Raw genomic sequence first — 27096 nt, 5'->3', positions numbered from 1 at the left:
GCGATCTTCCTTGCACCTGAGACTTGGGTTGCAATATCAGGTAGAAGAAATGCAAATAAGGTCAGAGTGCCCCCGTTGAGAGATTATCCTCGGTTTTAGAGTATTCTTGTAGTGTTAATTCGTAACTGTCTGGGAACCAGTGCTTATGACAGATTTGGTGTACTGTATAGCAAGGTCATTTTATGTTTATCATCACACTTGTCTTTTTCCTGTCATTCTTTCCCCAAGAATGAATGTTGAGTTGAGACAGATTATCAGCTATTTGGCTCTGAGGAAATGTCGCATGGCTTTTTTTCTTGCGTTGAAGGGCTTGAATAGCAATGCAAGCCATTCTATTGATATTCAACGTATATGTTGTCATTGAGTGCTCATGGTAAATGGTAGTGATGTGGGAAAATGGTGAAGGGAAACTCATAATCGAATAAAACAGCATTTTACCGTCCTTCCAGACACCCTTGAAGTCGTATGTAATCTGGTTAAGGCGAAAACTGGCCCGTTTGTCAATTTGTAGCCATAGTGTTGTCGGTAAGTCACTCCTTAACCTCAGTGATAATGCTCTGTCTCAAGAAGATTTTTGTGGTCTGTGGAATGTCAATGCTGTGGGAGCTGCAGTTTGCAGTATGGTGTTCTCACCATGTTAGCCATTTAAATAATGTGTATCATATTTAATACATGGGTTTGTATGGCTTCAGTATCGTAAACGAGATCAATACTTTCCCAAGAAAGTGTATATAGTACAGGTACATCTCAAAAAATTTGAATATCATGAAAAAGGTCAATATTTTTTGTCACTCATTTCAGAAAGTGAAACCCATATATTATATAGATTCATTACACATATAATATATTCTATGTGTATTCTATGTGTAAAGTGTGACCAAAATAGCTACTAAAATTAAATGCTGCCCTTGTGGCTAAAAGGACCCTGTGGCCCGTGAGCTTTTCAAAGCCAAGTAGCCCTGCTTTACCATCACAGACCATCACACCTGACAAAAGCTTTGTACTCACCGCACTCCCGACAGGACTTGCCCATGAGGAATAACAGCCATTCTTTTGGCTTTATTGTGCAGGTGTGGCTTTGTCATGGCTGTACCTCAGTTCCACGATAACACTTTGTGTGTTTGGCCTCTGCGTCGTGTGTTGATCACAGTATAATCTATTTATCGCCCACAGCCCTTCGTGACCGCCCATGCCGCACGCTTATCAGATTACCACAGCCCCCTAGTATTGGGAGAGCCAACCCGGAGTTGCAAACTCGCCATTTGCAACTTTATGAAACGGCGCAGCGGATATCTACATCAGCATTTTCCCCCATGGCTTGGAAAACTACAATCTACCCCGGCGCTGATTCACTCCACATGCAGAACCAATTGCGAACTGCACAGTCCTGGAAGAAGCTTTGGGGGATTTGCGCCTGGCCGACGGGGACTTGTATCCATATATTTGATTTAGCATACATGAATGTTGCTGCCTAGATCAGCACAGTGCTGAATGCATCAAGCCGAAGCACGGAATGACTCCAAATGAAGGCTATAGCTCCTTATACCGTGCTAATGTTATCAGACATCTCCACAGTTCTGCAGACTTGCTTGTGTGAGGAGGTTCATAAGTTATTCTGAATAGCTTCAAGTTCCAGTGTGAGTGTCAAAAGATGGTTCATTTCCATATTTTCTCATTTTCTGCTACCTGGGCCTCTTGTCATTGTTGTAGAAATTTAGAAGAGAAGAATCGAGGTTGAAGAGAGTTCATTTGCACATTCCTGCCGTCAAATACAGTTTAAGATGTAGGATTAGTGCTAGCCCAACTCTGTTGGGGCCGCTCGAATCATTCCAGCCAGAACCGGCTGCATCGTAAGTGTCATGTTGTCCTTCTTCTGACAATAACATTAAGGATGCCGTAGCGTGAATCGGAGCACTTGGCATTTATAAAACTCTCAGGCGAGATGATGGTGTTCTTTCTCGCTCTTTAATTCAGCTTCACACGGTTGAGGTACTTTACCTTGTTCCGCGTCTGCTTCGCACGGTGCCAGAGGACCCCTGCGCTCACATTTTAACAAAGTTTCTATGGCAACATGGCCATTACTCCAAGTTGTTGAGGATGCTCAGTTGGAGGGGGCTGGTCACAAGTGCCTACACATATCATCCAAACACCAGGATACAGACATACTTTAGGGATGAGTTGATTCCAATTTCTCATCCTGACGGTTAATTTATGCTCATAGCCGCATGCTGCAGGAATCTGATTGGGGTACCCGATGAGGAGATAGAGCGCATTGGTATTCATTTCTAGGTTTCAAACATGGACGGAGGGAATCGCACTTGCAGGTACAGCTTTTCAAAAATATACGTAATATACGAAATCATTTGCAAAGATTAAAATGCAACTGGAGGCAGGAGTTTGCAGTCTTTTGGGTTGTGATGGATTTTTAAAGTACCTAAATTCTTGGGACCATACATTCCTTCACTCACATACACTGTCTGTTCTTAAAGAGATGGCTTAATTAAACCATGATTTTCTCGCCCTCAAACCATCCTAGGTACAGTATATATGACTTTCTTCTTTCAGATAAGTTGATTGATTATTAAAAAAAATGTCCTGGCTCTTCCAAGCTTTATAATGGAAGTGAATAGTGGTTAAGATTTTGAAGCCCAATAAAGTGCATAAATCCACAATAAAAAGTGGTCCACATGGCTCTGAGGGGTTGATAAAGGCCTTATGAAGTGAATTGATGCACTTGTGTAAGAGTAGTATCCATATTTAAATCTGTATAAACCGTAATCTCTAGCTTCCGCTAACTGTCGTACCCGCGTTCACGAGAGAGTGGCGTTCCAGCGGATGACATAGGATGAAGGCGGAGCATAAGCTCCGGTGAGAAAACATGCAAGTCTCGCGAGAACCAAGTTTTGTTTCAAGCTAAGGAAAACCAGTCTCCTCTTGGCATATATCGAAATCCTCAGACACTTTTTTTTTTTTTTATAAAAGAAAATTAAAATCTCTAATTTATAAAAAAGAATGCTCTCTCCTCTGCGCTGTACTAAAACTGGAAAAGTTTTTTCTTTGGTTATTCGAAAAGCTCCGCGACAGTATTGTCAAAATGGATCCGCATGGATCAACATGGATCCGCAAGTACGATTAAAAATACTGTATTATGCATACCTGGCCAGTAGTTGGCGATGTCACTTTGTAAAGAAAGAAACAATACGCGCATACACACTTATTGACTGAACATCTAAAATGTGTGCGCATGATGTTGTAAATTTTTCAAAAATGTACTTTTTTGTAGTTTTAACATAGATTATAGCGTCAATATTTTCAAAAACTTGCACTTTGAAACTCATTTTGAAAAGTGTGTGTTTTAAGACTCCCAAATTGTAAATGAATGGCCAAAAAACATAAAAAGGTTTCATTAAAAAAAAAAAAAAAATTTATAAATAAAATAAAATAAATGGTGTTGTGTAAAAACCCAGTGAATGGGGAAATCTTTCATCCTCATGCAAAATTCTCGATCTGCAGATTCCTGTTGAAATGACTGGATTTGGATGTTTAGTCATACTGTAAAACATGTATCAACTCTGCTGTTATGTAAAATTCGGTGTCTGATCAGAGATAGTATTGTAAACTAAAACTAATACTTGGAAAATAATAAATGTTAACTTAAATAAATAAATAAAAACTTTTAGCTAGTTAATAAGGGAACATATCTTATTTTTTTTAACTTTAAGTACTAAAACTAAAACTGAAATAAAAAGATGATAATAAAAATTACTAAAATAAAAAATAAAAAAATAAAAAATATTAAACTAAAATATTGTTTATTATTAATACACTCTATCTGATTCGTGAACATATTTAAAATGGAATGGAATTTTCAATAATAATAAAAAAAATCAGCTGAGATGAGTGATTTATTTTTATTTTTTTATTGCAATTAAGGTTTTCTGAAAATGAACTCGATCTTCCCATCTCTAGCCTTAATGGAAACAAGAATGCAAACAAATGGTTCCAGGAATTATAGTTACTGATTTTTTTTTTTTTTTTTTGTGATATTTTAATATTCTGGGGACACCTCTAAATTTGAGAACCTCATTCCTAGGAGAAACATATTAAGATGAAAAAGTCACATTCTACAGCTGAAACAGTGTGTGCGCTGCTGTATCATGAGCGTAGCTGTGATCGATGCTCACTGCACTATCAGGAGGTTTCCTTCACTCCGTATCATGTGAAATCCTAACTCTGTGAATGCAATACTACTGCACTTCCAGGCAGCGCTGAGTTCTTGCCATCTGGGAAGCAACACATCCCAGAATGTGATGATGTCAGCTGGATTAATTATATTGCCTGGTGCCTGAGAACCTGGAGCCACAACTCAGGCCTTTCTGAAAGTTTGTTGCACAGCATAACTGTGTAACTGGAACTGCTCCTTTGATTATTATAAACTGAGTTCTGGTCTTATTATAAAAGTTTATGATATTTCAAGAGTTACAATTTAAACCTGGGAGAACCCTTGGTGAGCAGAGAGACAGAGCAGAACATATTGCATAAATCTGAGTATTGCATTTTAAGCCTGGCTTATAATAACATGCATTAATTTCCATATTAATGCATTTTATATACAGTACTTTATGGTGCTGCGTTGCAAAGCAATTAAAATAACCCTTATTGATGTTTAGAGTCATTAAACTACATAATACCAAACGCATTGCAGGAGGTACAATGAAACATTTAGCTGAACTTTAAGCTTTTTTCTAAGGTTAATTTAATATTGTATTTTGGTTTAACACATATTTATGTTTCATCAAACAGTAATAATTGGCGGACCCCTGCGGTATGCCCGCGGACCCCTGCTGTAGAAACCTGCTTTAATATAATTTTCATTCAGGAGTCATAAGCAAACATACTTACCAGATCAGAAGTTCATATTATAATGTATGAATTAAATGTGTGAATAACTAATGATGTGCAATAAATTACATACTGTAAGCAGATCTTTTAGCTTTCCTGATTATGAAAAAAAAAACTAATCTGAATGGTGTTTGCCTTTGTAAAAATCACCACGATATTGCTAAAAAATATTGCCATGCAGCATCTTGTGCATTTTGGTGTTTGCTGTTGGGTTATTAATCAAACTTATAATTTTTAATTGTATACACTTATGTTTAAAAATTGTGAGTCAGTAATATATATATATATATATATATATATATATATATATATATATATATATATATATATATGTGTATATATATGTGTATATATTAGTGCTGTCAAAATTAGCGCGTTAACGCAGGCAATTAATTTTTTCAGTTAAAAATGATTATTTTTCAGTTAAAATTATTTAACACAGGGGCAGGGCCTAAGGTTGGCCACCCCACACATAATAGCTAATTCTGTCTCTTTTTTTTCTTGACAATAAGTGCATTTATTCAGTCACAGATCGTCTTTACGAGCACATCAAACAGGAGACGTTTCAGACGCGCGCTTCAACTTCACTTCAGCGTCAGGCACGAGTCAAATGAGCACGGAAACTGTACTGTGCTCGCAGCGCGTGCTCTTCAGTACACACACAACGGTGCCAGCGCACATAGCTTGTATCATTTCATATCAAATCGCAAAAGAAACTACGAGCATGCAATGTCGTGATCAGTTAAGTCATGAAATTACCAAAAAGGGGATTAATGCTGCCATAAAACTGTGCATGCATGTAATATGTTATATATGAGTTACATTAAGAACATGTCTCTGAAATGGTTTTCAAAACTGTTCTGCAGTATACTAGCCCTCATCTAACACACTCGATTCAACTCGTCAGCTCATTAGAAGGTACTTCATAGTTCCAATGAGGATGGAGGATTGCGTCCCATTTTAGATCTGCATCATTTGAACCGCTCATGCTGCAAGACTGAAGTTCAAGATGCTCAGGTAAGTATCTCAGATCAAGTCCGAGGACTGGTTTGACACGTAGATCTAAAAGACGCATACTTCCATGTCTCCATCCTTCCCACTCACAGGAAGTTCCTGAGGTTTGCTTTCGGGGGCAAAGCTTACCAATATCGGGTACTTCCCTTCAGCCTAAGACTGAACCCCAAGAAGAGTGTGCTTTCTCCATTACAGAGAACCACTTATCTGGGGGTGGTGGGGATTCAACCACGGTGCAGGCACGTATGTCTCCTGCTCGGATCGAGTCAATCCTCACGAAAGTCAGGAAGGTGAAAGAAGGCCAGTCACTCACTGTCAAGCAGTTTCAGATACTGCTGGGTCTGGTGGCAGCTGCGTCCAACGTGATACCTATTGGCCTGCTGTACATGAGAGCCCTACAGTGAGACAAAGGGGTTCTCCCCGAGGGGAAACCCGCTTCGCATGATCAAGGTCACGCGGCGGTGCCTACGTGCCTTGGACATGTGGAGACAACCTTGGTTCTTGTCCCTGGGCCTGGTGTTGGGATCTCCGTGTCGCCGCGTATGCTAGCGACGGACGCATCCTTCACCGGTTGGGGAGCGGTCATGAGTGGCCACCCTGCCCACGGTCTGTGGAGGGGTCATCATCTCGCCTGGCACATGCAGGCTCGAGATGCTGGCCGTGTTTCAGGATCTGAAATACTTTCTCCCAGACCGAACAGGTTGCCATGTGTTAGTTCGCACCGACAACACATCGGTGGTCTCTTATAGCAACCACCAAGGAGGTTTGTGGTTTGCGCCCCCTGTACAGGCTGGCGCACCAGATCCCTGTGTGGGCTATGAGCCCGAGCTCTCCTGGTTGGTCGAGCTGGCATTGCTCCCCTCAACTTTGAGGGTCACCTTGAGCATGCCGCTCCCTTCTGAGCGTCTGAGTTCCCTCTCATGCTGAGAGTTAAGTGCTCTGCTCTCCAGAGCTCTGCCTTGGTAAGAGCTAGCATTGCTCTCCTCACTTTAGAGGGTCGCCTATGAGCATGCTGCTTCCTCCAGGCTCTCCTGTTGGTCGAGCTGGCATTGTTCCCCTCAACTTAGAGGGTCACCTTGAGCATGCCGCTCCCTTCTGAGCTTTTGAGTTAGCAATGTGGGAGCAGACACCCTGTCGATGGATGCTTCACCGAGGTGGTGAAGCAGATCTGGAGAGTGTTTGGCCAGGCTCAGGTGGACCTCTTCGCCACTCAAGAGACAGTGCAATGTACCCTCTGGTACTCTCTACATCATCCAGCTCCGCTGGGGCTGGATGCCATGGTACAGACGTGGCCGAGGCTTCGTCTGTACGCCTTTCCCCCGATCGCTCTGCTCCCCGGAGTTCTGGAGAGAGTGCGCCGGGATGGACTCCGGCTGCTATTAGTAGCCCCGTTCTGGCCGGGCCGAGTATGGTTCTCGGACCTGATTTCCCTCCTTGTCGGCTCTCCTTGGGAGATTCCAGTCAGGAGGGATCTCCTCTCACAGGCAAGAGGCACCCTTGTGCACCCCCGCCCGGAGTTGTGGAAGCTGTGGGTGTGGCCCCTGAGGGGGCACAGCTCATAGCTTCCGGTCTCTCAACCGAGGTTGTTGAGACCATTCTCCAATCCAGAGCTCCCTCTACGAGGAGACTGATGCCCTGAAGTGGAGACTCTTCACTTCATGGTGCGGAGATCGCCAGCTCGACCCAGTTAACTGCCCGGTTGGTACAGTGCTGGAGTTCTTGCAGGCTCGACTCTCCGCAGGGTTAGCCCACTACACCTTGAAGGTCTATGTGGCGGCAATCTCGGCTTACCACACCCCTCTTGGTGGACTGACAGTGGGCAGACCAACCCCTAGTTACACATTTCCTCTGTGGTGCACTGAGGCTGCGATTCCTGGATGCCACTCAGATGGCCTATGAGTCTTCTGACCTCCCCTCGCCATGGGAATCAGAGCTCATTCCATGAGGAGTGTGGTGGCCTCCAAGGCCTTTCTCGCAGGTGTCCCTATCCAGGACATATTCAACGCTGCGGGATGGTCTACGCCCCTGACCTGTCAGGTTTTTTGGCCTAGACATACGAGCTACTCCAGGTTTTTCCGTTCTCTCGCCCTAGCTGTGCTCCGTATGGATACACACAGGGCAGGGACTTGGAAGTCTGATGCCGTGGGTATCTCGTTCCCCAAAGCGTCTCCTGACGCAGCTCGAGTTCCTGAAGAGGAACGTCTTAGGTTACGTATGTAACCCCAGTTCTTCGAAGGAACGAGACGCTGCTTCGCGAGGCCACACTTCCGGCAGCCCTGCCGGCGCTTGCTTCATTCTAGAAGCTGACGCCGGTTTCACCGCACGTGCTTTTATACCAACTGGTCATTACGTCACCTCGCCCGTTACGTCCCTCTCATCCATTGGACAGATTTCATTGGTATTCAGAGCCGGTTACGCTGTAGGCGTTCCCCAAAGCATCTCCTGACGCAGCGTCTCGTTCCTTCGAGGAAGACGTTTTGTGAGAATCATCCTTCAATGTTTTGGTTTACTTTGCTGGATATAGTAAATAATGACAAAATTAACGTATTAAACAAGATAAATGGTATATGCTTAATTTCATGATAAGTGTGCGATTAATCGCGATTAATCACGCAAAAAGGGTGCGATTAATTGCGATTAAAAAAAATATCTATTAACAGCCCTAATATATATAAAATATAATATAACAATTTTTTTTTAAATAAATTAATAATTTTATTCAGCAAAGATGCATGAGAGTAAATACATTTATAATGTTACAAAAATTGTCTTTGAAATAAATGTTGTTATTAGCAAATCTTGGGGGGGGGGGGGTCATTTTTCACAAAACACATTAAGCAGTGGTGAACACTGGTTTTCAACTGATAATGTAATGTAACAAAAATGATTTTCAATTTTTATGGTTCTTCTGTAATTTTGTGGTGCTATTACTATTATTGTACTACTATTTTCACATAGCATCAATATTTTGGTAAGTATTTAGGTCAGATACATTTTAGAACTTTTATCATTAATCTCGAAACACTGGTTTAGTAGAGATATGTTTTTGTACTAATTTTGCATGTTTTTTTATTTGTTTTTTTGGCAAGGATGGGGACATTCTAGAAGTTTCTGTAACATTCTGTAATATTCTAGTGCTTTCTGGAACATTCCAGAACATTTTGCGACTAGTCATGAAAGACTAAAATCATCCAATACCTTTCTGAAGTTTTGGATGACTCACTTTTGGTAACTGTTTATGTTAAACTGTTGTTGTTACCTTAGTTTTGTTCATGTAAATGAGTAATAAAAGATTAGCTTGTATTTGTCAACATCTTTTTTTTAGTTTTCATTAGCACTGTCAATTATACACAAAACGTAATGTGATTTTAGCATTCAGCATGTCAGACCTCATAAAGAAACATTTCTCACTGTATAATAAGAAATATTTCTTGAGCAACAAATCAGCATATTAGAATGATTTCTGAAGGATCATGTGACGCTGAAAACTGGAGTAATGATGCTGAAAATCCAGCTTTGCACCACAGGAATAAATTATATTTTTAAATATATAAAAATAGAAAAAACCTGCATTTTAAAAGGTAATAATATTTCATAATATTACAGTTTCCACTGTATTTTTGCTCAAATAAATACAGCCTTGGTGAAAAGGGGAGACTTATTTAAAAAATATTAATAATTATCGTCAACCTCAAACATTTGAAAAACAATTCCAAAAATTATTCCAAATGATTAAAATTTGATGAGATAGCCAATTTGAAGTATCATTCATTTCTATAGTGCAAAAAGTTTCAGCAATGACTCACATATAGATATATTCCTGTCATAATAGCATAAGAACTGTTTGTGTGTGTGTGTGTGTAGCTGGGAGGTGTTGCGATTTCTCCTGTCAAACCTGCGCTGGTGGATGGAGGAGTACAGATTTGATGGATTCAGGTTTGATGGAGTGACGTCTATGCTCTACCAACATCACGGGATCGGTATGTCCATGGAAAATTAAGCATGCAATGTTCTTTACTTAGAATTACTGTACAGTAACAACCTTCTACCACTGTAAATGTCACAGGCTCTTATTGTAAAACGGGTAGAAAAGCATTTTGGAAGAGCAACTGTTCCAAGGGCAGTTTCAGTAGACTGCGAGCATGTTACGTAAACTCTCATAAATGAACGTAATTAAACGGGAAAAGCATGTGATACAAGTTCTTTCAAGCAGGAAATTAATTACACAAGTAGTGTGGCAAAGGTTATCCTGCCATTTTTCTCTTTTCTTTTTAATTTTGTACCAGTGATGCTGCTAATGATTTTCGGTAGGTTTTCAAAGATGGCTTTGAATAAAACCTATTTTGTTTTAATGAAACATGACATTAGATTCACACAAAAAAAGGGTTTCTTCGTAGCTCTTTTTAAAATGAGTTGTGTGTAATTACTAATTAATTATTATTAAAATGTAACCATCAGCTGTGGACTCTGATTTCATCTATATGTTCTCTGATTGTCAGGATCAGGATTTTCCGGGGATTATGCTGAATACTTTGGATTCCAAGTAGATGAGGACTCTCTTGTCTACCTCATGTTGGCAAACCATATTTTGCACACCCTCTATCAGGACTGCATCACTATTGCAGAGGTAAGCTGTATGTCGTTTTCTGAAATGCATTGAACGTAGAAGCTCCCAACAGCATGAAGAGTATTCTGAAAGAAGAGCTAGTCTGTTCTTTTCTATTAGTCATATACACAAGCACTACCATTCAAAAGTCTGAGGTTGGTCAATTTATTTATTTTGAAAAAATAAAAAGATCTTATGCACACCAAGGCTGTATTTATTTGCATTATTTGCATTATTACAAATTAAATATTATTACAATTTAAAATAACTCAACCTGTTTTACTTCAATAAACTGACATCATTTAAATTTTTGATTTAAAGAAAAAAAAGAAGAAATTGATTGATATTAAAAAGTGACCATTAACTACAAGAAATAATTGATGTGCATAATCATTTCTGGAATATCAAGTTTTAACAACACTAGTCAGTTTAAATATTCAAAAGCACAATTTTATCAGTGACAAGAGTTTGAATGGCGGCGTGTACATTTTTGAGTGAACTGTTCCTTTAAGTATAAAGGTGTCTCTCTTTCTGTATTGGCTACTCTCTTCAGAATATGCAGCAGGATCATCCGAAATGACCATAATACCTTTAGTCATGGCTCCATAACCTTAATCTTGTCAACAGTGACACTGTATCCCAACTCCACAAAGACAGAATTAACCTTCCGAGTCAACAGGACACGGTGCATTAAATTAGCACTCAGTGACTCTGTCTAAAGCCATGATTAATGAGACCACTTACTTTTTACTTACTTTGTTCAGTGTTTTGTAATTAGTGGACAGTGCCCACCAGAGATATCATCTGATTCTCTTTTATGAGCTCCATTGATAGAGCTGGACTATGAATGCTTACATTTGCTTACATTGCAGGAAACAATTAAATAGCATAAAAACAGACTACAAATATAACAAACTAGGACCACAGCTACTTTTTGTATTCAGCGGTTAATTCAATTTTGCACAGCGCTGCATATTATGTGATACCCTGCAGAAAAGACTAGCATGGCTGGAGACCACTGCTAATCTAGTCAACAAAATTAGTGGCAAAAATTGATGAGTTTTTTTTATTTTGTCAGCAATAACACATTTGGCTGGTCATGTGATCCCAACATGTCGGCCCCCCATGAGGCGACCCACTCTGTGAATATAAATAAATTAACTTTTATTAGGCCAGATATGACTGGAGTCATCATTACATTTTAATTTCTCATTACATTAGACAATACAAGTTCCACTCCTTGTATAACAATAAATGATCAAAATTACCATGTGCATGTAAGTTTCATGGCTTCAGAAGAAAATGTTACTTTTTGCCATTTTGAGCTTGACAGACTCAGATATTCTTCAAATCAGGGTATTCAATTAAAGTTCCAAAAGTTCTAGTCTTGATATTTCCTTCCCAGCGGAGGTCCACACTATACTTTTTTTGGAGCAGTTATAAATTTCAATCTGGGCAGCAGTAGTACTTTGTAAAATAAAAATCAAAAAATCAAAGTAGTCATCAAAGATGAGGATATTGGGCCTTGAAAGCCAAAGTAGTGGAGTCTGAGAATTTTTGTACAAACACATTAAAACATTTTATCAGTTGAGTCCAATTGGATGTGAATATTAAAAGTAGATTAGATGTTTTATCAGGTGGTTATTAATTTTAGATTTAAATGCCTACGTTTGGCAGAAGGCCACATGAATGAGAAAAGTACTCTATGTGGTTTCAGGGTTTAGTCTAAAGTCATTTTTATATTTTGCTTTAAATAAGTATCAACTATAAGAAGCAGACAGTGTAATACATAATCATAATAACAATCAAAATAATCTCATAACAAAATAATCTCATAACATAATCAAAATGTGGTGCATCATAAGCATTGTAGTCATAAACATAAAATACACATATAACATAACATTTATGTAAAAGTAATTTATGTATTTTCTGCCGTGTTTTAGTAAGAGAGAATGCACAGCTAGCTGTGCGTTAAACAATTTTGATGCATGACAATAAAAATATAAAATATAAAAAAATATAAAAAAATTAAGACCCCCCCCCCCCCCCCCCAAAAAAAAAAAAAATTAAATTAAAAAATAAAATAAAAAATGAAATAAATTATGTAACTATGTAAAACACAACCTGACTTATATTTTCAAATATAGAACACATATTAATTGGTAAATTATTCCAGGCATTAAGAGCTCTTACAGAAAATGCAGAATTACCAAAATCAGTAACTCTTGTCAAAGCTCTTGTTTGTCTTATATTTTCAGTTTGTGAATACACAAGGGTGAGGGTGCAAGGCAATTAACAATTGTGTACATTAAACAACAATTCGAGGGGTGAGAACCAGAAGGGTCTTGCAGAAGTTGAGTTGTCACTGCATAAACTATTTTTCGAATGTGCTTTTCAATTGCCAAGTGAGTCTAAAATAGCAATATAGTTAACATTTTATTAGTAATAGTCGCAGACCAGTATTAACAACAAGTTCCTGTGCTCCTGAATGTTTCTGTGTGTGTGCGCAGCACGATCTGTGATCTCTGACCTCTCTCTGTGTGTGGTTGTGTATCTGTATGCATCAAATAAAGCTGCATATTAATATAGAATGGAACTACCTGACTACCTGTGCATAAAATGGTTTTAATGCACACCTGCCAACCAATCAGAATCCAGTATTCAGATAGACCATGGTTTAAGTGAAAATATGCTCACCATATTTCTGTTACTGTTAAAATAACCACGGCATCTGCAGCTCTTTTAGCACTTCCCGTTGTTAGCGGGGGAGAGAAGCAACACACACAGGGTGAAAAGGGCTTGAATGAAGCGTTTCATCAATGGATCCTCTGCAGTGAATGGGTGCCGTTGGAATGAGAGTCCAAACAGCTGATAAGCAAGTGATGTAATGCTAAATTTCCCCAAATCTGTTCCGACAAAGAAACAAACTCATCTACTTTCATTTTTGGGTGAACTACTCCTTTAACAGTAAATCTAACCTCTACATTTTGTTGTGTTTTTAAGAAATTTGTTCTTTTTTAAGGATGTGTCCGGTATGCCCACCCTTTGCCGTCCAATCCAAGAAGGAGGTCTGGGTTTCGACTATCGCCTGTCCATGGCCATTCCAGACAAATGGATTCAAGTGAGTGTTCTTCTAATATGAAGTGATGAATAACATAAAAGAGAATTTACTATTAGCTCAATTATGTTCAACATACATGCAACTACTGTACAGTCCTACTGTAAGTGTAACTGACAACCTACTGCACTTTACTCACATTCCAATATATTCCCTCCGTATGGTGCCAGCTTGTTTGAGCCATATCATGCTAAGTGTCTCATTAATCACACACTTGTCCTGCTTGTAATTCCGAAGCAAAACATGTTTCTATCTTTTTCTCGGGGGAATTAGATTTGAATATACAGTATCCAGAACCTGTTCCAAATCTAGACTGACAACCGGCGGATCAGATAAATAGGGCGTATCTCAATTTTTACGGCTAGATATATATTAATAGTGTCATGCTCTTGGAGACTAGGATGCGTTTAATACTCGCTGTAATGTTTTTTTCTGTCTTTTTTGTGAGTGTGCATAATTAAAAGTATAATTATGGGCAATTCTTCAATCATTTTTCTTAATTAGGGTTTCTTCTGTGAGTTGATCTAAAGCATTCCTTTGTTCTGTGCTGTTTCTGTGGGTATGCATATTAATGAAGGTCTTCTCATTATGGATAAATATATATGGAGATTTTGGGATTCTTTTCTTTTCTTTGCAGCAGTGCAAGGCAAATCTGTCTGACTGATCAGAGAGCTACAGTTGAAAACTATCAGTTTCTTATGTCAGTTAACCACTTTGACCTCTCGGTGGGTTTAGCCAGATGTAATAATTAGAGGTTTTCTGCCAGTTTTTTTCTGAAATTCATTGACAATTCTGTGTCATCTGAAGTAATTAGAAACAAATTAGGTTCATTCTACTTTTCTCTGGAAACCTCAAGTGGTCACAATGATCTTGAAGACGCATATATGCAGTGTCATATTGTTGGTGTTTTACTTTGAAACCATTTCACTTTCATTCTTAATTCATAATTGTTTAAAATGATAACTACAGAATATGAATTGCTTGGTCCTTTAAATGATTCAAATATTTATTTACATCTTGCAATCTTAATATCTCAGACTTGTATTAGTAGAAATGTGCAATTTACAAGTGCAATTTCCACAAGAACTTAAATAGCTTTACTTTAAACAATAGTGATTAATTAGATTATTAAATATTTTGAGTAGTTACACTGTCATTCAAACGTCGATAAGATGAAAAAAAAATTTGTATAGTCTCTCATGCTTACTAAGCTGCATTTATTTGATTAAAAATACAGTAAAAACAGTAATATTATGAAATATTATTACAATTTAAAATAACCATTTTCTATTTTAATATATTTTAAAATGGAATTTATTCCTGGGATTTTAAAGATGAATTTTCAGCATCAGTACTTCTTTAGCTGCTCAATAAATTTCTTCTTTTTTTTTTTTTTTCAGAAACCATGATATATTTTTTTCCAAGATTCTTTGATGAATAGAAAGTTAAAAGAACAGCATTTGTTTTAAATATACCTTTTTGTAACATTATAAATGTCTTTACTGTCGCTTTTGATTAATTTAATGCATCCTTGCTGAATAATAAAAGTATTAATTTAAATTTTTCACCAACATTTTGAATAACTGTATGTTTTTGTAAAACAGTGACATAGTAACTGTATATGAATTCAAAACAGTGCTATGCATGATTCAGAAAATGTGTAGTTTTTTATTAGATACATCTAAAATCATATTATGAATTACATATTATGAGTTATGAATTACAATGTACTCTTTGGGAAAAAAAAAAAAGTTTAATTTATTGACATTATGACATCATTAACATTGTTGTCCACTGCTCCATGTAAGATCATAAAGTTATATGAAGATTGTTTTAATTTATTTTTGTTCATTGAAACATCTAGTTCTTACAAGGTTCTTTTCTCATGTATTTTGTAACTTTCCTCTCTGCATTCCTGTCTACCTTGACAGTCTTATACTGTAAAAGCAAAAAAAGAAGTGTGTGTGCCCTGTACACTGCAGGGGTGACTGTTGGTGCTGAGCGCACAGCTTCCATGGAGAATTGCCTTGCATTGCTAAACAAGGCTACCCAGAATACAGGGCTTTTTACCAGACCAGCAGCATCAGCCCGGATGACCCTCTGCGGCTCCGCTCCAGCAGACTGATTCAGTGCTGCACTCTCTGCGCACAAAGGTGTCCACTTCACTGACTCTGGATCAGTGTTTAGAATGGCATAAAGGCTGCTGCTTGCTGGTTTTTTAACATTTGCTTTTTTCATACAACGTTGCCCAGCATGCAGTATTTATTTGGGGCTTTTCATCCGACACGCTATCGATTTCATTCTGCGTTGGGGTACCGATGAGACTGCACTTTGAGGGCTCTCAGATGACTTGGAGCTTGTGTGAAGAAAAGAAAGGAGCACACAGAGATGTGCGTAGAAGAGCATGCAACTCATATCTATGTATATGAGCCAATATATTTTTGACAGGGAAGTTTGAGATGGTCCCCTGCTCCGAGATCTGTCAAAAAACAACAACAAATATTCTACATGCGCTGAATCTCACAAAGACAGAAACAAAATGGTTCATACTGTACCTCAATTAAAATAATAATAATACATATTGTAATAATTGATATTAATAGATAATCATCTTAATTGCTGTTATGAATAATAACATTATTATTGTTAGTAATAATGTGTTATTATTATTGTCTATTATTATTATTATTATTATTATTATTAATTATTAATAATTAAACACACACCTAATGACATCTAATAAATAAAGAATAAAAAATGAAATCATATATTTCTTATCATTTATGTATTATGTTTATGACTTATATATGTATATTCATATGAATATGTATATAGCATTTAGTGTGAATTTATAAGTATATGCAACACAAAATTGCCTATTACAGTGTATGTGTGTCACGGTGCACACACGAGGGAGGACACAGGAACACGCAGACGAGGATATAACTTCAAATAATAGTCTTTACTGATGACATCAAGGCAGGGCAAGACACAGACAGGAACACTGGGGAGTAACGAGTAGACCAGACGAAATCAAACTGAACAGACAGGACTATAAATACAGAGGATAATTATAGATAACGAGACAAACACAGCTGGACAAGAATTAACTAATGATCACATTTAACAAGGACAGGAAACAAACCACATATGCACACAAGAGGCAGGAACACATGACACACACGACAGAGGACTGACATAACCCCCCCCCCTCCTGAAAGGCTCGTCCCGAGCCTTAACAGTTCCATCGGAGAGGGGGGGTGGGCGCTCTGGAGGCCCCTCAGGACAAACACGGACCCCCCTTTTACCCCCCCCCCCCCACACACACACACATTTCCCTGGGGAAGTTAGGGGGTATCAGGAGCCCTCCGGGGCTAGACACACAGAACAGTACAAGACAGGAACAGGACTGGGACAGGACAACCCACAGGAACAGGAAGCCCTCCTGGGCTAGCTCGGAAGCTGAGGCTTCTCCTGGGCATGACAAGGAGTCAGGGGCCCTCACAGGGTCTCTCAGCAACCGCCTCCACTTCCACGACAAGGCGGCAGGCGGCTAGAATGGCCTCCGCGGCCACAACAAGAGGGTCCGCCTGCCCCAGACGAGTCTCCGTGGACCAGACAAGACAAGACAAGATTAGATTAAAACTGCTCCTGTGGACACAACACAAAACCGGCACTCCTGGCCGGAACATGGAAACAGCGGCGGCCGGCGGGCATGAGTCAGTGGCGATCCGGCGGGCTTGACTCAGCGGCGATCCGGCGGGCATGAGTCAGTGGCGATCCGGCGGGCATGAGTCAGCGGCGATCTGGCGGTCTTGACTCAGCGGCGATCCGGCGGGCATGACTCAGCGGCGATCTGGCGGTCTTGACTCAGCGGCGATCCGGCGGGCATGAGTCAGCGGCGATCTGGCGGTCTTGACTCAGCGGCGATCCGGCGGGCATGAGTCAGCGGCGATCCGGCGGTCTTGACTCCCGCGAACGATACATTACCTTAAAAGAGTACAAGCTGATAGTTATTATTCCAGTGGGGTGGCACTGCCTGCAGAAACACGCATCCCAGCCCTGCTTTTAACGTCACCCAACCTGTCTGATTAATCCGACCTCTGAGCCCACACTGGCAACCCGACTACATCCAAGAGCCTCTGAGAAATTAAGATGTCGTAATAAGAGAAGCAGATAAGGCTTGCAGCACAAGTTTGCCTGATTGTATCTGATTACCACTCCAAAATGCTGTCGCTTCCAATGGATAGCATAACAAAAGCCCTCTAATTTAACCAGTGCCCTTCTGTCCGAGTCCAACAAATTGAAATGTAATGGAAACAATTAGAGCTAGTGAAGAATGCCTCACATGCTGCCGAGAACAGCAAGAGACCGAACCTCAGCCCTGTTTCCCAGCTAAACATACAAATTAACTTACGACTGGTCTGAAGTCACCTCTGTCTGCGGAGCTCTCCGTTTCAAGCTGTTTGCTCTGATATAATAGTCCATTAAAGAGAGAATTCACCTAAAAATTACAATTCTACATTATTCATCAATATTGAATCACCCTCAGGTCATTCCATGAAACACACAAAAAAAACAGAAATCAAGGTTGCGGTGAGGAACTTGGAAATGAATGGAGCTGATTCTTGGAGGATTTCTAAGCAAAAATGTCAATCTTCTAAATTAAAAAAATAAATAAAAAAAAGACATAGCTATCATTTGAGCTGTAAAGGGCTTTAAACCATCATTTTTACAGTTTTTGGGTTTAATACATTGTTGTCATGGCAACAGTTGCAAAATTGTGTATAACTTTACATATAAATAGTTAGAAAGTAAATTTGTCACACTAAAATCATGTTAAAGGGGACTTATTATGCTCCTTTTTACAAGATGTAAAATAAGTCTCTGATATCCCCAGAGTGTGTATGTGAAGTTTTAGCTTAAAATTGCCACTTTTAGGGATAGCTCACCCAAAAATGAAAATTCTGTCATCATTTACTCACCCTCAAGTAGTTCCAAACCTGTATGAATGTCTTTTTTCTGCGGAACACAAGGAAGATATTCTGAAGAATATGGGAAACAGAGCAGTTCTGGGGCACCATTGACTTCCATAGTATTTTTTATTTCTACTATGGAAGTCAATGGTGCCCCAAAACAGGCTGGTTACAAACTTTCTTCAAAATATCTTCCTTTGTGTTCGGCAAAACAAAGACATTCATACAGGTTTGGAACTACTTGAGGGGTGAGTAAATGATAGAATTTTCATTTTTGGGTGAACTATCCCTTTAATGTACAACAGGCATTCTCAAATCTGGCCCACTCCTGCAGAGTTTAGCTCTAACCATAATCAAACACACTTGAGCATGCTAATCAGAGTCTTCAACATCATTAGAAAATCACAGGTAGGTGAGTTTGATCAGGGTTGGAGCTAAACTGCAGCAGATTGGCCCTCCAGGGAAAGATTTGAGGATCCCTGATGTACAACAATACTGAGATGCAAATAGTATCTGCCACTATTTATAAGCGTAAATATCATCTAATTAGCTACTATTTACACTTATTACAAAGATCTGCTACTTTCACATAAGGTAAATAGAATGGCTATTTGTACTTAGTGTAAATAGCACATATCTAAAATGCTACTGTTGTCAATTAGAGTAAATAATACATATAACTATTTTCACTTTAAATAGCATCTATGACAGGGGTGTCCAAAGTCCGGCCGCGGGCCAAATATGGCCAGTGGATGACTTTCAAACGGCCCACAGCTTGTCTATTGAAATGTAGGCTAACTACATTGAACTATTGAAATCAGTTGAAATCATGCAGTTGACAACAATTTGATAACTCATATGCGCTGTCTCGTGTGAAGCGCATTGCACGGATCATTATTAGCTCTGTCTAAAGACCCAGAACAAATGCGTTTATTCGCAGGTCTCGATCAGGCGACCACTAAACAGCGCTGTAAGAAGTGTTCGAGTGCAGAGCTCTCCTATACGAACCACAGATGTCACAGTGATTTAAACTCGTTTAAAGGCAGATGAAACCGCGCTGCCATTCTCAACAACGAGAAGGAGAAACACTGTGCAACAACAATGCAGTTTGAATACTTTTCATTCCACAAATTAATATTTACAGTGGATTTACTGTAGTAACACTAAACCTACCTAATTAATACATTATTATTAAACACTCGTTAAGTAATTGATTTCCACTTTTCCGATGTGATATGTGATGAGAAAAGGAAGAAAGGCGAGTTTGGCAAAAGACAGACTCGAACCCAGTCGACCGTATCATGAGCTACTCCCCAGTGCATTACTCTCCGGCCTCCGTCACTGCAGACGCTGAATAACTTTGTCCAGCGAGTTTTTTTTCTTGAAACATAACTTTATTCTCAAAATGTAATGTTTATTCTCAACATTTCATCTCAACTGTTATTCTCGCAATTTAACGACTTTTTTCTCGAAAATTAACAACTTTAATCTCAAGATGTTTTTTTTTTTTTATTATTATTATTGCTTGGCCCTAATCCTCTTCCGTATTAATGGCATTCTTTGTAGAGGTGAAAACCCATCTCAGAAGTCATTGCAATGCCTTTATGCAGATGCTACCCTAATTTGCATCACTCACAATGCCGTGACTCATATGTTCACACCAGTCACTGGGTTTTTATGTTGCTCTGCAATTGTGCATTACATCAAATCATTTCTTTGGCTCTCTGTGTCAATAAGATGGGGTCACAAGAGATTTTTCACTCAAAGGAGAGACTGATAGAATCTACAATCAGAAATTCAACTGTCAGATGATAATTGAGGGGAAGCTGTGTGGTATGTAATGCCAGGAGATAAACAGAGAAGAAGAGTTTCCCATCTGGCCCTCTGCAACTCACAGTGATTAGGGGTTGCATTTCCCAGCATGCTGCATTTTGGGACTCGTCCTCTCTCATTTGGTTAATGGTGCTCCATAGACTTAAGAGTCTAAAACAGACTGTATTTTTAGGACTGTCTATTAATTGCATTCAAAGTACTGAAATATAAAAAAATAACAATGCCTTCTAACTGAGATGATTCATAATAAGGTATATTCCTTCCATCTGAGACATTAAAGCTTAAAATACTGCCTTTGTGTCCCCATTTGGTAATCACGTATTCACCATTGGAGGGACAATATGTAACATTGTTACATGAATCAACTTTTGAAAAACCTATATTGGTCGATTTACAAATTTGTATTTTGGGCTTATATAAAGCCCTAAATGTGAATGATCATCACAATATGCCCCTTACCTCAAAACACGCTTAGACTGTCTTAAAATACAACTGTCATGGCACAAAAAAAATGTAGGATGTGATAAATGGCCAAAAATTTCGGTCTGTATATTAAAAAGCATCACAGGCATTTCACATCCTGAAAGATTCTAATTATTTCTGACGCTGGGAGTAAACGTACAGCAAATCTAATAGTTCTGTGAAAGGGAGTTGTGGGTGTAATTATACAAGAATGAGACTCACTACATTCACATTTTTTTATGTGTGACCCAATATAGTGGGATGAAGTGATCAGACAGACAAACGTTTGTTTTAATCTTATTCGCAAGTTTGCACTTCAATCATATTCTCTGTGAATAAAACAGAACAATATGCATGTAGAATATTTATGACAGCATCTTTGAAGCAGATAACAAAGACTTCGCTTAAACTTAACTTAAATAGTCCTCAATGATTCAACGATTTTGAGAATTCATAAAAATATATAAAATGCAGAAAGTTGCAAAGTACAATTGGAACATGGCAATGTCTTAATAAAAGTAGAATTATTAGTATTATTTCTCATTTTAAACTTTATTATTAATTAAAAATAATTTTATTTCAGTGTATTTAACCTTAAACTTAAACTAACTGACTGAACGAGGAAAATATTGTTGTTATTATTATTAAATGCAACTTTTTCCTCTTACAGTCAATTAATGTTAAAGGTCAGTGAGAAATACAGGTCATAAATAATGGAATATATAATGCAAAAAAGAGAAACATTAGATTAGAAGATTAGAAACTAAAGTTTAAAATGAGAAATAATAATAATAACAACAACAACAATAATAATAATAATAATACAAGCTTATGTTCAGAGACATGGGAATGCAGCAAACAATAAATTGTCTTCTAAAGCTATTTTCTGTGAGCTTTATTAGCAATTCTTCATTTTCCCAGAAGATATTGACATATGATATGCATGCAGTAAATTAACACCACAAAATGAGAACATTGTGGTGTTTGGGAGATTAAAGTATATGCAAATTCATTAACAAACATACAAATAAATACATAATGTGATTAATACCAATGAATCATTTTGATCTGTTGTCAGCCTTACTACAGTTGAGTAAAGTTCGTATATTGTGTGTCTTAGACGTTGTTTATTTGCCCTTTTGTGTTCTGTTTGGCCATTATTCTTGTTCTGTAACCTATAATTGACACAAACACAGTTATACACCAGCCTGTAACAGGTTTGTTTAAATATAAGATGTTTTGAAGGTGTCACATCGTGTGATTCAAAGGTTTCCATAACAGACATTTCCCCTCAGAACAAACCCTGAGCGATAAATGAAGAGATGGCTGAAGATGAAGAGCGATGGCTTTCAGTTCTCATTTCAGCAGACTCTTCATTGCAGTGGTAGTGACGCTTACAACACCTGGCCTTTTTTTGTTTCTCCATTGATTGTTTGGCTGTGGGCTAATATAAAGGTTTTCCTGAGTGTCAGTCACCTGTCAGACGCAATCTCACCCAGCACATGGCTGCCTGTCACTCTCATGGGCTTCCCTCGCTGCTGTCAGTCAATCTGCTTCACGGGGGGCCCGAGGGGTGTGTGTGTGGTGAAGACACGCAACGAGAACTGATCGCCATGGTTGATGTGAGGAATACAAAAAAGTCTTTGCTCCCTCGTTTGCCGCTGGAAAGTTGCTGATGTGTAGAACTTGATGTTTTTGTCAGTAAAACTACAGACAACAGTGTGTTTTTACTGTAAATGAGTTTTCTCTGTCAGGCGCTGCTTTTTATATTGAAGTTGTATTGTTTGGCAATGTTTCTCTTGTGAAAAAAAGAAGTGCACTTCAACATATTTGTTAAAAATAATAACAGAAATAATAATAACAAATGATGAAAAATGGAAGTCTCTTCTACTCATCAAGGCTGTATTTATTTGATCAAAAATACAGAAAATAAATAAATAAGAGTTTTCTACTTTAATATATTTTAAAATGTAATTTATTATTTTAACGCTGAGCTGAATTTTCAGTGTCATTGCTCCAGGAGGATGTCGAAGTGATAATACATATTTCATTTTTTTCTGTATTTTTGATCAAATTAATGTAGCTTTGATGAGCATAAAATACTTGAAAAAATAATAGTTAAAAACGTAATTAAAAACCTTACTGATAACAAACTTTTGAACAACAGTGTAAAGTATTTAAGTGTCAACTGTACGTAATGTTTAAATGTTTACACTATTAAAAAAAAAAAAAAAGATTAGAATTTGAATTCATATTAAATCCAAGTAGCTGAAAGCTGTGCTTTATTGACCCAACCAAAATAAAGATGAGTTTGTTTCTTCATTTAATAATTTGGCATCACATCACTTGCTCATCAGTGGATCCTCTGCAGTGAATGGGTGCCGTCAGAATGAGAGTCCAGACAGCTGATAAAAACAACACAATCCACACTGCAGTCCATCAATTAATGTCTTGTGAAGTAAAAAACCTGCATGTTTGCAAGAAACAAATCCATCATCAAAGCATTTTAACTTTAAACCATTACTTCTGACCAAAAATATCAATCAAATGTCTATAATCCAGAATAATGCTTCCTCCAGTGAAAAAGTCCACCGCCTGTTGTCCTCTTACATCAAAATCCACTGGCATACAGTATTTGTTTAGAACTCTTTGCCTTGCAAATGATGTTTGGTTTGTGCATATTTCTTTCCTGATTCAGACGAGACCCTTCTGCACTGAAGAAAGCAACAATTTGAAGTAAAAAAAATGATGGATTTGTTTTTAACAAATTTCTAGCCATTAACTGATTGACTGGAGTGGTGTGGATTATTGTGATGTTTTTATCAGCTGTTTGGACTCTCATTCTGACGGCACCCATTCACTGCAGAGGATCCATTGGTGAGTAAGTAATGCAATGCTATATTTCTCCAAATCTGTTCTGATGAAGAAACAAACCCTTCTACATTTTGGATAGCCTGAGGGTGACTTTCATTCTTGAGAGAATTATTCCTTTTCATTATATTATCACCAAGTGCAGTTTATTAAAAATATCATTTTTAGATATGAAGTACACTACAAATGCACATTCATTACAATTAAGTACACTTCTTTTTTCTTTTCTTATAAGGGTAGACATTTCTTTTTTCACTCCAGGAGGTAGATGTTTGAATCACGTCCTGTTTTTGGGAATAATCTGAGCTGCATTCATGACAGGTTTTCAGATTCGTGTTGGACACACTGTCCCCGGGTTTTTCTGTCTTCCCACAAGCTGAATATCTCTGTTCTGTTGCAGTGAAATCTGCTCACTGAAAGAGGCTGAGATGCGCGTACCGGCACAGGGTGAAAAGTAGAGTTGGAAGACATTTGAGTGAGAGTTGGATGATGAATTGTGGTGAGAAAAGTCTCGGGTTTAGGAGCGGAGGATGTTGACTCTTAACTAAGGACGGTTGACTCTTTCCAGTCGTTCTGTGCCAGAGACGTGACATGGATGTCAGAATAATGACTTCCTCACAGCATTTTATACATTAGCATACAGCTTTGCTGTTACCTCTCCATGTGATGGTATGTGTGCAGCAGCAGCGGAGTGTTGATTGAATGTTATTATCACATGGTGACATGTTTATTGAGATGGACCGTAATTATAAGATTGTCATTATTTTATTCACCCTCATGACATTCCATACATAAAGATAGTTGATAAGATTCTTCTGGGTAGGGTTTCACCAGCTGCATACTAAGTAGTTAATAAGTACTAGTTAGTTTTGTACCAATGCTACATCTAATTTGGATGTACCATTTGTTCTTGAAGCAAAATTGTAATAGTCATGTAATATGACATTTACATGCATTGATCCAATAAGTATTCACAAGAAGCGTTTAATAGATCATCACGAACAATTTAACCAATTTCAGTCCTTAAACTGTTGGTAATGGTAATTAAACTTCCATTGAAGTATATGTAAATGAAACATATAATAATGTAATACTCGTAAATGTATAATATTTACATTTCCACACATATATTTATACATGTTATAATTAATGAATACTTTTAAGAATTAGTGTATTGAAATATGTGAAAAATATTAAGGGAATTGTGGGAAAATATATATATTTGCACATGTATTTATCACTTATTTTGATTATTTTGAATGTTATTAAATTGGACTACATAAGTAGTATTCAAGAAATGCATTTAGGAAAATATAAGTTATTATTTGTTTGAAGGATTAATACTTTATAAAGAATTGGTATTATAATTGAAGAATATAAGAATTGTTATATAATTATGTAATTATATTATATTGTTGCCAATTGTTGTTATATATAAAATATAATATAAGAATTGGTTTAAAAAATGACATTTGAGAGCTATGAGCTAAGGACACAATTTTCAATGACTTTCAATGAGAAATTCCAGTTCTGTCCTCAGTCTCGGAGTAGTGTTTTGTTTGTGCTACACCGCTACACATTAGAAAAAAGTAATAACTGGAAAAGCTAGTGTTTTGAAAACAACTGCACTGCTGGCAGGCAAATAAAAAGTGTAGTTAAATGAGCATCATTTCTACTTTTAGTTAGCTAGCGACATTTTCTCTGAAATGGCAAAGGAGGCAGTGCATTCTCAAAAACTGAGATGGGGAAAAAAATCAATAGCACTAAAATAAAATAAACAAGAGCTAACATTACGGTCCTAACCTCTTTCATAATCTCACTGTAGAGTGCATTACCGCAGTATGATGGATTCATATACTGTAGAAATGGCGCCTAAGCTTGTGTTAAAAGAATATTAAATCTAGATTTCGGCTAGACCAACAAATCAGACAGACACCAGTGGATGTTTATGTTAAAATAGCGAACAAATGATGAGAGAATAAGAATAAACGAAAGAATGAAAGACTTGTCCGTGTAGTACTGAGAGAATTGTTTCTGCATGTTCACTCATTTCCCATTTATTTATTCCTTCTCTTCCATTCTCAGATCCTTAAGGAGTTCAAGGACGAAGACTGGAACATAGGAAACATCGCGTTCACGATGACCAACAGGCGATACGGCGAGAAATGCATCGCTTACGCCGAAAGCCACGACCAGGTACTGCCACCCGGAAACCTCCATTCTTCCGGTGTAGAGTAAAGGATAAGTAATCAATGTGTCTTTGGGAATGGAAATTGGTGTCACAACAGGTTGTAGTCCTCTAGGGACAAGGGTGAAATGAGAAATTAACACATCCATCCTGTTTGTACACATTCTAACACCACGTCTAGAGCCAATTGTTGTTGTTGTCATGTTCTGTCTTCCTTGCTTCTCTTTGTTTTTTCCTCTGTGTAGTGTTTCCAAGGTCTGGGAATAATGATTTGTGTTACTCAATATGAGACACTTGAGTGAGTTGAAACGTGCTAAAACTAGTAAAAGTTTACTTTGACACTTCATCAATGGATCAACTGTTTAGCATTGCAATAAAGTTTCCATCTGGCAGATCCTATGTGAAACTGTTAAAATATTAATGGACGTCAGGACCTTGGCTTAATGGTTGCAACATACTAAGCTGTGGTGTTTATATGGGAGGTTTTTTTTTTATTTATTATTATTATTTTTTTAAGTACATATTCATGAAATGTCTATTTATTGATTGATTTTTATTTTTGTTTATTTATTTATTGCAAATTTTATTGTATTTTTTTTTTATTATTTTTTAAATACAGTCTGCAACATTTACCTATTTACTTTGTCCAACTTTATTACTTAATTTCTGTCCTGTTTCTCATACCATCAATCCATAAAAGTGTGACAAAAAGGTCAAATTATTATCAGATGCTGTTTAAGTCAAAGTTCCAGTTTTTTTTTTTTGTCGTATTCGTCATCCTTTCTTATCAAAATGCCTGCTACGGATGCTAAAACGTAGAAAATCAAACCTGATCCGATTTCTTTTTTTCTTTTTTTTTTGACAGACGAAAGTTTTGGAGGCAGTGTGCAAACGTGATTGACACAATGTGAGGACGTATTTATTTGTTAACATGCAAAAGAATTTCGGACTCAGTGTGCAAAGACCTTTACTATTGCTCATACTTTGGATTATGGGATTTTCAATGCCAATCAATTTACTCTACAATTACACCTGCAGTGGTTACATGCAGTTTTGCATCATTAAAATTAGGCCAGCATTCAGTCTTGTTTTTTAGTGTCCTGTGATGTTTTTGTGTCGAACC

At 37.8% G+C, this 27096-nt stretch overlaps 1 protein-coding gene across 1 annotated transcript in view; it reads left to right on the top strand.

The window, feature by feature from the left end:
- LOC306854501 (1,4-alpha-glucan-branching enzyme-like) overlaps positions 1 to 27096 on the top strand; it is a 183014-nt gene that overhangs the window by 74656 nt on the left and 81262 nt on the right. The window contains exons 8-11 of the mRNA XM_079392593.1: positions 9781 to 9896; positions 10416 to 10543; positions 13548 to 13646; positions 25871 to 25981. Coding sequence (XP_079248719.1) covers positions 9781 to 9896; positions 10416 to 10543; positions 13548 to 13646; positions 25871 to 25981 — 454 coding nt within the window. The remainder of the gene's footprint in view (positions 1 to 9780; positions 9897 to 10415; positions 10544 to 13547; positions 13647 to 25870; positions 25982 to 27096) is intronic.

Source organism: Barbus barbus, assembly GCF_936440315.1.
Source record: "Barbus barbus genome assembly, chromosome: 34".
Lineage (NCBI taxonomy): Eukaryota > Metazoa > Chordata > Actinopteri > Cypriniformes > Cyprinidae > Barbus > Barbus barbus.
The sequence above is the reverse complement of the archived record's forward strand: the minus strand, read 5'-3'. Positions and strand labels throughout refer to the sequence as shown.